This window comes from Lepus europaeus, chromosome 16, assembly GCF_033115175.1.
Source record: "Lepus europaeus isolate LE1 chromosome 16, mLepTim1.pri, whole genome shotgun sequence".
In the NCBI taxonomy this organism is placed as follows: domain Eukaryota; kingdom Metazoa; phylum Chordata; class Mammalia; order Lagomorpha; family Leporidae; genus Lepus; species Lepus europaeus.
In genome coordinates this window covers 86582988-86596168 of record NC_084842.1, presented here as the reverse complement: position 1 = coordinate 86596168, position 13181 = coordinate 86582988, and the positions used below count along the sequence as shown (strand labels likewise).

At 53.6% G+C, this 13181-nt stretch overlaps 1 protein-coding gene across 1 annotated transcript in view; it reads right to left on the bottom strand.

The window, feature by feature from the left end:
• Positions 1–203: 203 nt before the first annotated feature.
• The window catches only part of SLC2A9 (solute carrier family 2 member 9), a 148442-nt gene continuing 135464 nt past the window's right edge, over positions 204–13181 (bottom strand). Inside the window, exon 15 of the mRNA XM_062213468.1 lies at positions 204–2665. Within this exon, the coding sequence (XP_062069452.1) occupies positions 2411–2665 (255 nt within the window). The 3' untranslated portion in view covers positions 204–2410. The remainder of the gene's footprint in view (positions 2666–13181) is intronic.

Sequence of the window (13181 nt, the reverse complement as noted above, 5' to 3'; positions counted from 1 at the left end):
AGGACTGACGGCACTTCACTGTCAGTGCTCCGACTTCCCACTTTGACAGGTAAACGTGAGTTGGTACAGGCAAGGGTGGTACATTTTCTTGCTAAGGATGCATCTTTAGTACCTGACAAATGCCTGGCCCATGGTAGGTACCCAGCAAATATTGATTACATACTCAAAGGCCCCAGTGAAACAAAACACTCAAAAGTGAAGACTTCAAATTGACATTTTATTAGGCTTTTTGGATCTCAGACATGCCTTGAGTCCATGTGTCGCCTTCTCTCCAAATTGACACTGTCCACACTGTCCGGCCAAGCCAAAGCTGGATACCTGGGGTGCTGAGTCAGCAGTCCCGTGATGAAAGAACACTCATCAGGAAAGGCAAACCAGACGCAGGTTTTGGCTAAGGCTGCCTTTGTCAGAAACAATCCCAAAGATGGAAGGCATTTTGGCTGAAAGGATTCCAGTGGTACTGCTAGGTCCACAGCCTTTCCTCTCTAGTCCAATTCCTTCTATGACAGATAACTCAAACACACTGGGGCTACATCAAGTGCACCCTCATTCACTCATGGGCACTTTGCATTTTGTCTGTCTTTGAGGCAAACATAGGGTATCACCCAAGCCACCAGCCACACATTACATAGGCAGGCTGCAAATCACTCCAACCAAAACAGACCTAGCCCGGAAAGGCAGGGAGAGCCCTTCAAGACAGCTACTCCCAACAGCTTCCTCCGAAGTTTATACTTAGCTTTACTCAACAACAGTCTAGACAAGCCAGCACCCACCCTGGCCTGACTGCTCTGAGGACTCACTATTGTTCAAGGCAGTCTGCCACATTTTCAGATAAATCTTCCCTAGACTAGCAAACAGAAGGTACATGTGCTGACACTGTCACTCCTGTCCTCATGGTAGACATCACCAATCCATCACATGGTAGACATCACCAACCCATCACATGGTAGACATCACCAATCCATCACATGGTAGACATCACCAATCCATCACATGACAGACACCACCAATCCATCACATGGTAGACATCACCAATCCATCACATGACAGACACCACCAATCCATCACATGGTAGACATCACCAATCCATCACATGATAGACATTTCCAATCCATCACATGGTAGACACCACCAATCCATCACATGGTAGACACCACCAATCCGTCACATGACAGACACCACCAATCCGTCACATGATAGACATCACCAATCCATCACATGGTAGACATCACCAATCCTCACATGGTAGACATCACCAATCCATCACATGGTAGACATCACCAATCCATCACATGATAGACATCACCAATCCATCACATGATAGACATTACCAATCCATCACATGACAGACACCACCAATCCATCACATGGTAGACACCACCAATCCATCACATGACAGACACCACCAATCCGTCACATGACAGACACCACCAATCCGTCACATGGTAGACATCACCAATCCATCACATGGTAGACATCACCAATCCATCACATGACACCACCAATCCATCACATGGTAGACACCACCAATCCATCACATGGTAGACATCACCAATTCATCAAATGATTGACATCACTAATCCATCACATGACAGACACCACCAATCCGTCACATGACAGACACCACCAATCTGTCACATGGTAGACATCACCAATCGCTCACAAAGCTCTTTCCCACCAAGTCTAGGCTCAGCCTCAGAATCATTCCCAATCCTTTTGTTCAATGGAAACGAGTTCGATTTTCAGTCCCTGCCCAGTTACTGCAAGTTATTTCTAGTATCTGCTTCTTTAAGTCTTCTGCACATTGACCTTTGTGCCCTTGTGAGCACACAGAATGTAATGGCCTGTGGTGAAGACAGCTTGAGTCCCAGGGGACACGGCCGGGGAAAGGCAGAACCTGCAGCAGGGGGTTGGGGTTAGGTTCTCCTACGCCCGAGATCCACAAGGGAGAGCCGAGGTTGGTAACAGGGTTTGCTAGTTCAGAGTCTTTCCACTGGATTCTGACAGCTCACACTGAATTCCCAGGGCCCCTGCAGGACCTAGGGTGAGGGCAGATTAAGGCAGGCTACTTACGGTAAAGCGGGGATGGGACCTCGGGCAGTGACTCCCAGTCTACCGAGTCCCTCATCAGACCAGCGTGGTCCTCTGAGAAAGCAGTCAAACACTCTCTCCCGACTTCCCCATGAAAGCAGGGGTGAGGGCGTGAAGCAGCGGGCCAACCGCTCTGGAGAACGCTGGGTCTCCTGAACACAGGACGGTCCTTTCCAGCTTCCAGAGGGGTCGGGGAGGTTCGGCTGTGTGTTAGGTTAGCACAGGCTTACTTTTAAATGGTTAAGGATGTTAACACTTGCACGGAGCCTTCCGAAAAGTGGGGCAACCCTTGGTTCTCTGCATGGGTGACATCACCAGTTTAGACAATCCCGTCTTTGACCTCATTATTCAGCGCGCAAGAGGAATCCGCACCAGACCTTCCATTGGACTTCTCATCCATGACAAGCGAGCCAATTTTCTCCTCCGGCGGGTATGCCTTGTTCCTTTTGGCAAACGCCTGGCTGATTTCTGCGTAGGTTCTGTTCTTGGTCTCAGGCAGGACAAGATAGAGGTACACGGCACCTGTGACACAGATGGTGGCGAAGACCAGGAAGCAGTAGGTGTCCAGACTCTTCTGCAGACAGGCAGAGGCAAAGTCAGCCTGGAAACGCAGTGACCTGCCCGCAGACCCCTGCGAGCAGGCTTGTCTTTATAGCTCCCCATTCACGTATTAAGGTTCACTCCCTAGATGGCCGCAACAGCCAGGGCTGGCCTAGGCCAGGAGCTTCATCCGGCTCTCCCGTGTGAGTGGCAAGCACTCAAGCACTTGGGCCATCTTCTGCTGTTCTCCCCAGACCATTAGCAGGGAGTTAGATTGGAAGTGGAGCAGCCGGGACATGAACTGGTACCCATGTCGGATGCCGGCATTGCACGCGGCAGCTTTACCTGCTGTGCCACAGTGCTGGCCTCCTTCAGGCAGTTTTACACAAAGCATGAATAAGTCATCCTTAAACCCCGGTGAGGATGTGGCTATGACAGCTTTTTTTTTTTTTTTTTAAGTTAGGCATTGAAGGGCTGATCACTGTGAAAGAAACACATGATGCAGATTGTACAGCACCTTCGGTTCCTACTTAGCCAATAAGTCACATGACACAACTGTGACTTCAGAGGGGAAGACAGGTACCCCAGTTCATAAGAAAAATGTGGAGCACAGACTAGGCCAAGATGACACAGGGACAGCCTTGCACAAGTACAAATTAGAAATAGTGAAGCGTTGGTCACAATCACGCTGGCTTCTGTGTCCTAATCACTCCTGGACTAGACCTTGCCCTTGGCTGTGAGCCAATCACCGCTACAGCTCCTGTACTTGGCACAGAGGCTGGTAGGAGGCTCTCGGTGATGCCTGTGGAATAAAACACTTCTGGCTCCAGCAGCCGGGGCTGTCCCCTTTCACGCAACAGATGTCGATTGCTCCGAGACAAGGAGACGCATCCTTGAACGCTCATCTCCCAAAAAGCACTATCTGGATTTGAGTCAACTCCACTTTACCCTTTGATTTGACAAATGCTTGTTTTTGGAGTGTAGCACAGAGCTTAGGAGATCGGCGTCTGGATCACATCTTAAAGCCGAGACTCGGCACCACGGCTGTAAAGTGAGGATGGCAGTGCTACACAGAGGGCTGCTCTAGGCTTAGATAAAACATTCCCATCAGAGTGCTTCACGCAGCACAGCTTCCACACTCGGGGCTGCCAAGCTCTGGGCAGGAAGCTTCCTGTGCACCAAGGCTCTGTGAGTTGTGTGGAGGAGGGGAGGATAGAGTGGGAAACAGAGACAAACCCAAAGCCCAGAGGTGCAAACACTTGAGCTGCACAAGCCTGTGGGCTCCTCATCTCACTTGACAATGCTCCCAACCTTGGAGCGCTCAGTCAACCAAACACCCACAGGTGGGTTGGGCCCCTCTTTCTCTGTCCTGCCCACGTCTGCTCCGTCAGGAGGTCATGGGGTCTCTACCTTGATGTGCACCCAAATGTCAACCCTTGTTACTTCCACTGCTGCCGTCCTAGTGGTAGTCACCACCAGGCTTTGCTTGGATTATTCAAAAGATGCATCTCAGTGGATTTCCCTACTTCTCACCTTGTCCCCTTAATATTCTCAAGAGAGAGGCCGAGTGGTCCCGGTAAGCAAAGGACATGGCAAAGGTCACTCCTTCGCTCAGGACCATGGCTTTCTTAGTCACGCTGAGGAAGACCCGGGTGCTCACTGCGTGGCCCCTCCCTTCTGTGGCCTCACTCTCTCTCCTCGCTTTCTCTGCTCCAGCTGCACTGCCATCCTGATTTTGTCCAACTTCATGCCTTGGGATCTTTGCACATGCCGTGCCTCTCCCTGAATAATCTCTAAGATGCCTGAGCACTCTGCACATGCACCCCCTTCACCCCAGCTTCAAGGCCACTTTCTCCCAGAGCCTCTCCCTGACTCTGGATCCTCCCAGCCTGCTTCGGGGCCCTATAAAGCCCTCACCACCTATGTGGCAACGATAAGGGATGCTGAGCTGTTTACCGAGTCCCTCCTCTGCCAGCAAGTGAGCACCTGAGGGCAGGCGTTGTCATTTTTATTCTATTCCCAGAACCGAGAGAGCATCTGAAACCCAGCAAATGGGCCGAGGCGCAGAGAGGCCCCCCGCCCTATCCCAGGGCACCCGTGGGATGTCCGGGGCGTCCCTGCCACCTACAGTGCTCCTCTGCTTGGCTGCCTTTCCCAAGAGACCTGATGGGGGTCACTAGGATCACTCCCAGAATTCAGTCGGGGCCCCAGGGCTGTGGCAGCCATCACGGGAAAGAACAGGTGCCCCTTCCCTTGGGCGTCTCGGGGTGAGAGGCTCCCCCTGCTGGGCAAATGATCCAGGAGTGTATGCTGGGTGAGGACTTAACTGTGCAGGCACTGCTGACCGAGAGAGGCTGACCCCACCCTGCAGTGCGGCTGCTGTGTTATAGCTGAGGTCGCGAAGAGGGGTAAGGGGATGACTCCAGCTGTTTGGGGCTGTGGGCCAAAGTTCTGACTCAAATCTGCCTATGGCCGTCTGAGCCCAGGGTCCGGGATTGTGACCCCGTGCTCAGACTCAGACGGAAAGGACAAGAGAAGAGACAGGAGCAGCCTGGCCACAGCCAATGGGGAGAAAAACCCAGACCTTCACTTGTGTGCCTGCCTCCCCCGTGCAGGTGCATCAGTGCGGCCGGCAATGCCCCCGGTGTAGCAGACGTGCGAGTCTCAGGCTTCCTGTCTGCTCGTCTATGTCCAAGTCACTCAGCTGGCCACTCCAAGCTGCTGCTGGGTGGGAGGGTCTGTGCGGGAGCCCAGGTGGGAGTTTTCAGAGAGCACTTCCCTGGTGGGAAGGACTCTGACCTCCATCCTCCACCTGCCTCCGCCCACACTCAGCCCACCCCATGGCCCTGGCAACTGCCCCACCCACTGGGCCTTGCAATCCCCATCAGTGAAACAGGCACAACCGCAGCCACGGCTTTCTTTATAGCCACAAAGCTTAGCCCGATAAAGCCATCAATAAACCTGGCTGCTTAAAATTCTGAGAATCTTTCCATCCAAAAGCACCCACAAGGTATGAGAGTCACACACAGGTAACAGAGAACAAGCACCGGAAATCAGAAAACACACAGAGCCAAGACTCCCGCGTCAGTGAGCAAAAGATGACCTGACAGAGAGGGCGAGTGCCTGAAGGAGCATTTCACAGCACGGATACAAATGGCTAAGCATGTGGAAAGGTACGTACTGTTCTAACTCTAACAGCAGCAAGACCACGAGGATCTCTCATGTCACATCCACCAGATCACTGAACGTAAGAAGTCCGACAATGACGCTGCTATGGCTGGTAATGGGAGTTTGCATACCACCTGGGAGGCTGTGAGTAGCTACATCTATTCAGAAAACAATTTGGCATGGGACCAGCATTGTGGCGTAGAGGGTAAAGCTGCCGCCTGCAATGCCGGCATCCCATATGGACACAAGTTCGAGTCCCGGCCACTCCACTTCTGATCCAGCTCTCTGCCATGGCCTGGGAAAGCAGTGGAGGATGGCCCAAGTCCTGAGGCCCCTGCACCAAGTGGTAGACCTGGAAGAAGCTCCTGGCTCCTGGCTTCGGATCGGGCAATCTGTGGAGTAAACCAGCTGATGGAAGACCTCTCTCTCTCTCTCTCTGTCTCTGCCTCTCTGTAACTCTGCCTTTCAATTAAATAAATTAATTAAAAGAGAAATAAAACAACTTGGCTTTACTGCACGGAGATGACCATGTGTGTGTCCTGGGGCTCAGACACTTGTGTTTATGTGGCATTACATTGAGTAATTTTTATTGGTATCAACATGAATGCCTCATGTACAAGGAAATGCATCCTACATCAACAGAGAAAACATTGTATATACCCATCCATATTCCGGGGCTGTGTCATTGAAATCAGTGAAAGTTCAAAATTCATTGCCGTAGTTGCAGTAGGCAGAAGGGACAGGTGGCCTCTGTGTACCACAGCTCAGATGGCTGTGAGCACAGGATCCCGCACCCTGCCCAAGGATGCTCATAACGACGCTGCCTGAAGAGCAAGTAAACCGGAATGAACTCAGATGCTCGTGGAAATGGGGCTGCGTAAATCAATCAGGATAGATGCACAGAAAGGAGCCGCAAAAATCCATGGATTTCAGCTGCTCCTGTCAGTGCCACGGCTCCCAGAAGCTTCCGACGAGTAGGGAACCAGGCACAGAGAGCCGTCTCCAGGATGCTGCTCTTCGTGCAAATATGAGGCAAAAGGGAAGGCTCGACTATTAGGGACGCATTGATGGGAAGGCCAGATCATTAAGGAAACCAAGAGAATTATTAGCATAAGATCCCCTGGGATCTCTGTGAGGTGGCAAGCAAGCACACTGGGTTCTCTTCCTACTATTTTATATATATGGTGTATCCCACAACCATAATTAAGTTTTCTGTAGATGTATGACGCATTTCCTCTTTGTGTGTGACATGTCCTAAATCTGCCAGCTTAACATGATACTATTTATACACATAAATCTATATATACACTATGTATACATAAATATATATACACTATATATACTTAATATATACCATATACAAATATATACACTATATAAATATATACCATATATATACATAAAAGAACATAAAAGTAACTTATGCATAGCGAGCAGCAAATGCAATGTGACCAAGAACAAAGCTGGCGTGGGAGATAAGAATTTCAATTAAAGAGAGAAAAAAAAAAACCCCATGTGTGACAGCCTCAGCCTCTGCAGGTGTTTTGGTGGGAGCAGAGTGGAGTCACAGGTCGCTGAGCCCCGAGAGCCTGGTGTAGAGGCACCTGGGGGAGCAGAGCCTTCCCAGGCCTGGGCACCTGGTCCTTCCCTGCACCTGAGAGCTACTACTTCCGTATTAACCCCGCTTCCTGCTCACATGACAGCGGCCGGCTATCCTCACATCACTTCTGCAACTGTACCTTTCACGCTGTTCACACCTGGCCATGAAAATGTTCCACACTCGCTGAGTTGGATTTAAAAAACCAGCTTTTCAGAATACCCTAAAATGTCAAATTATGCTAAAAATACAAGGCAATTTTGGAAAAGTGCTACCTTTTGAAAATGGCCCCTAATATGAAAGTGACATCAGCATTTGCTTTTTCTTCTCCTCCCGTTCATTGGAATTGGGGGAAAGTGTAGCTGCTTCTGTGAACAAGTGACAAGGAGGAGAAACACACTGCTGGGAAGGTAGTTGTGAGCACCAGCAAACTGGCCCGACACCTTGGCACCTGCGTGTACCATGGCTGTTGGGTGGGGGTGCGGAGGCAGGGGCTTTGTCTGGAAATCTGTTCCCCAAATCAGTGTGCTCTGGAGGTAACAACACCTTCACCTCGTATGGTCCTGGTTGAACTCAGAGGGAGCCCCTCTGTGGGATCACCAGCAGCAACGCAGGGCACCGGGTTGCAGACAGGTTCCTGCAACAGTGGCCTATACCTGCTGCAAGGATGGATGGGAAATATTCCTCCCGCTTCCCTCAACCCCCACACCACGTCCACGCTCACGAGCGCCACCTGCTGCCGAGTCCGCACAGCCAGCTCCCTGGGGACCCAGGATGCCTGCAACCCCTGAGGGTCTCAACAGCTGCTCACAGGGTCGCCAGGGCCACGCGCGGCATCCAGGGCTGTGGATGTGACTCAGCCAGACTCACGGATGAGTCAGTGGCTGGGCTGCCATTTAATAACAGAGGGAAGCCAAGGACCGCCCACCCTGTCACCCGTGGGAAATGCCAATCCTGCAAACAGGTGGCGCTACTGCACTTTATGAGCAGAGCACACCCAAACCCTGAGGCTGTTTGGGGGACAGAGGTTTGCAAGGGTTCCTGGGTCACCACCCTGACCACTCCTGCACAGCTCAGGAACCTTGAGGGCGACAGAGCTGTGGCCGCCCTGTGGCATTTCCCGTCCGCAGGCCTTGCTGGAAGCCACACGCAGTGGCACTGCCTCCATCCCTGCCTCCGGGCCTGCCTCCCTGTCCCCACACTGTTCCCAGCAGCGGCTGCCTCCTCCCCCCCCCCCCCCAGGATGGCTCCTTGGGAATCACCTTCGACCACTTGCTCTTTGCCTGCCTGTGTTGTTTCTAAATGCTCACACTTTAGAAATCAAGGTGAAATTTACAGAGAGCAACAGGGCATAGTTCAGTGAATTTGGACCAAAGCACAACTGTGCACTGAACCCAGGATCCAGAACATTCCCCACTCCAGGAGGCTCCCTGAGCTGGCTTCCAGGCTTCCCCTCCTGCACACACAGACTCCACGGCTCTTCTGGTTCCTATCACCATGGCTTTCCCCATCTCTTGAGCTGGTCTACTTGTAGAGTGAGTGGCTGCCCCAAATCTGGCCCCCACTAGAGGACTTGGCACTGCACAAGATGGATCAGGTCTCAAAATCAGGCAGTGGCTTCCCAGAAGCCTTTGGATAAACCCCAAATCCCTGTCCAGCTCTCAAAGCCAGGAGGGACTGAGCCGCGGCCTCCCTCCCTCCCCTCGGGGCACTGCCTGCAATTCTCTCTGCCCCTGGGTGCTGCTCTGCCTGCCTGGGGCTCTGCCTCCCTTCCCAGCCTCCATCCACTCACTTCTCAGAGTCAGTGTGGACAGTCCCCATGCTGGCCAGCCCCTTAGGGCTCCCATTTCGCCTGCACCTGTGGAACCCGGACCCCTCCTGTCCCAGTGGGAGTCATGCCTGCAGTTTTCTGAAACACGAGGGTGGGATTGTGCCCCAGCTGTTCACTGTTCCATGGTGAGAATGCCATTGCAGCCCCACGGCCCGTCTTCTGCCCCGCCCAGGGGAGCCAAGGAGCTGCCTTTGCCTTCGCCCTCCCAGACACGGCTCTACTCCTCCTGACCCCTTTTCCATAGGCCTTTGGGATATGACCCAATATTTTTCAAGTTACAAAAAGTTCTTTTCTTCCCTCCAGATTGCAATGAACTCAAACAGAATCGTAGGTAGGACTCCAATGGAACTGAGCAGGCATACATCTGCATGCAATTTTCTCTGAACTGCAAACCACGGGTGCTGATGTCAGAGAGCGAGTTGTCTGTGGTCCTGCTAGGCATGGCCCCAGCAGCAATGAGAATCAGCAAGAGAAACCAACTCTCCAGGACTCAGGGTGCCGTCACCCCACATTCTAGAACATTCTGAAGGAAGGGGACAGAGTAGACGGGAGCGAGAGGGACGAGGGAATATCCCTTTGGAGCAACCACGCGAGAAGACACGTGAGACCGCTTGGTCAGTAGGGGGTGGACGTGAGCGTCCAGCACGTATCAGGAATTGTCCTTTCCTGCCTTGTGTGTTTATGTCTCCGACCCTGGAATGGCCTGGCAGGGGACAGCTTTTCAGTTCTAATCATAATGACAGCAACTGCTGCCGCGGGTCCACGTGCAGATGCCGCCGGAGCCTCTGCCCGGTCTCTGGTTCTCTGGAGAGCCCTCCTGCAAAAACTGGAGGAGTTTCTTGTTCTGCAGACATGGCCAGTGCAGCTCAGAGAGCCGCCACGGTCAGAAACACTTTGGACGGCCCCGTCCGTCACCCGGCTGTGGAGCACACAGCAGGGACTCAAGCTCAGGCTGCCCGACCCCCACATCTCCTGTTCTTATCCTGGATCCAGCATAGTGAGTCTGCCAAAGGAGGACAATGTGAATGACAGCCAAGCACAAGGAGCCCCACTGACCAAGCACTGCATCGCCCGAGTACCTGTGATGGGGCCCTGGGTTCTGCTTTCACCCGGGCATCCTCAGAACACCGACAGGGCTTTGAGTGAGAGACAATCCAGATAGGACGCCCAGGGAGGGAATGCAGGTGTGAGATGGGGACGGGGGGAGCTGACCAAGGTCCTGGCTTGCCCAGGACAGAGAAGCTTTCTGGGCCATGGGGCGTTCAGAGATCGTTCGGCACAAACTTGCATGATTTGGCTAGAAAGGAAAGGGGTTATGGGTTGGATGGTATCCCCCAAGGGACCCATAGAGTCCTGGCCCCGGCACGTGCGAATGTGATGTGATTTGGAGAATGGGTGTTTGCAGAGAGAATCCAAGTAGGGGGCCTTCAATCCAATCCCTGGCACCTTGTAAAAAGACACAGAGAGAGGGTCATGTGCATGCGTGCAGACAGACAGACAGACACACACACACGCACAGGGGCGGGGGGGACGCCATGTGATGATGGAGGCAGAGATTAGCGTAACTTAGCGTGACACGGCACCTGCCAGGATTGAGGAGAAGCCCACGGGACGGAGTCTTCTCCACAGTCCTCCATAGGGAACGGCCTTGCCGACTCTTCGACTGTGCCCTCCTGGCCTGCAGAGCCGTCAGAGCACACAGGTCTGCTGTGTGAGCCCCTGCGTCTGTCCTCCATTACAGCACCTCCAGGAGGTGTGGCTCACACTCAGCCCCAGCAGTCTGCCTCCTCCTCCCCCAGTGATGCCAGGGCTAAGGGAGTGCCCTGCTCTGCAGGTGAGTGGGGGGCCTGCAGAGGTGAAAGGGCGGCCCAGGGCCCTCGGCTAGTAAATGGGAGGCAGTGGAGGTTTGATTTGTGCTGTGTCCACAGCTGGGTCTGCCCAGATGCTTCACTGTGAGGACGAAGCCCAGGCCATGGGGTCACCTGCCCCTGACACGTTTAGGAGGCAGTGAGACGAGGGACAGGCCACTTGGTGGCCATCGTGGGCTGACCGGCGTCATGCTCAGGTTCAGTTGTTGAAGTCCTAACCTTCAGCGACTCAGAATGTGACAGAATTTGGGGGAGGGTCCTTGAGGAGGGCAGCCAGGTGAAATCAGGCCACCAGGCATGGAGGGACCACATGAGGACTTGGGGAGAAGGTGGCGACTATGAGCCCAGGAGAGAGGCCCTGGGGGACACCAGCCCAGCCGGTGCCTTGGCTGCAGACTTCCAGCCCCAGGGACTGTGAGGACCAAGCTGCTGTGCGTGGAGCACGGTCGGTGGGGCTCTGGCGTCAGAACTGCCCGGCACAAACCCGGCTCATGCAGCACTGTCGACGAGCGCATGCCACGGGGCTCCCCTGGGCGGGCCTGGGTGTGGGGGGATGGGGGAGCGGGACGAGAGGTCAGAACTTGTCAGTATCTCTCTCTCTCTGACTCGCTGCCAATGGCAGCCCCTGAACCTGTCCCCCATGACCTGGCAACTTCCTCCCTCCCCAGAGAGGAAATTAATCATTGTTGTCTTCCCTGCTCTGGTCAAAACCCCCGCTGTGGCTACTGACCAGTGCCTCCAAAGGTCCAGCAGGGCCGCTCCTGATTTGCTGGAGGCTCCTCGAGGGTCACACCTACACCTGCACCTGCACCTGCAGTCTCCACACCCCCCCCCCCCCCCACGGCACTGCAAACCCAGGCCCCGGCTCTCTGTCCCTAGACAGGTGGGAGGCAAGGCTCACGGCCAAGTGCTAGGTGGGAACGGCAGAGCAGAAGCAAACCTGGATTTAATTTTTATAAAGTTACATACGTTCGGAAGAGAAGAAGGAAATGCAGCCTCATTAATCATGGACGCTGTGGGTTTGCTTCTTTACGTTTTCCCCATTTCTACTGTGAGGCTGAATTATTTATTTGGAGAATTCCCTGGGAACTTCGCAGGAAAAAGGAAGAGGAGAGGAGAGGGAAGGAGGAAGGCGGAGGCCCAGGGGCAGTGGCTCCCTGTTTCCGCTCTTAAAGGAACCCACTCACACTTCCCCAAACAGCCGCGGAGCCAACAAACCCTGCCAGGACTGAGTGAGGGTTCCTGAGAAAATGCACATCACGCATCGGGCATGGGGCTAGGTGGAGAAAGACACTGGGTAGAAACGGCCATCACTGGGCTATAGTGATCCCAGGTCGGGGTGGGGCTGGCAGATGCACCAAGGACCTCCAGCTCCCCCAGCCCCTCGGCTGCTCTGTGTCACTCATGTCCCCGGGGACTTCATTCCCAGTACCTGTCTCCCTCCACCCTTCCTTTGCCCTGCCCCCGCTTCGACCCCAAGAGCATCCTACTGCCCGTCTCTGGACACCCTGTGATGTGTGGATCTGATCTGTCCCTGGCAAAACTCCCCTGGGACTCAGTTCCTTCACCTGGCACTGTTGGGAATTTTAAGAGGGAATTCTGTCCGGCAGCAGTGCCTAATTAGCGTCATTTTGGGAAGACTGGGTTAATTCATTTTCTTTTTTTTTGACAAGCAGAGTGGACAATGAGAGAGAGACAGAGAGAAAGGTCTTCCTTTTCTGTTGATTCACCCCTCAATGGCCGCTGTGGCTGGCGCACCGCACTGATCCGAAGCCAGGAACCAGGAGCTTCTTCTGGGTCTCTCATGCGGGTGCAGGGGCCCAAGCACTTGGGCCATCCTCCACTGCCTTCCCAGGCCACAGCAGAGAGCTGGCCTGGAAGAGGGGCAACTGGGACAGAATCTGGCGCCCCGAATGGGTCTAGAACCCGGTGTGCCAGCGCCGTAGACGGAGGATTAGCCTATTGATTCATTTTCTTTTTAAAGATTTATTTACATATTTGAAAGGCAGAGTTACAGACTGTGAAAGAGAGGGGGAAGAGGGAGGTAGGGAGGGATAGAGGGAGGGAAGGGGAGAGAGAGAGAGAA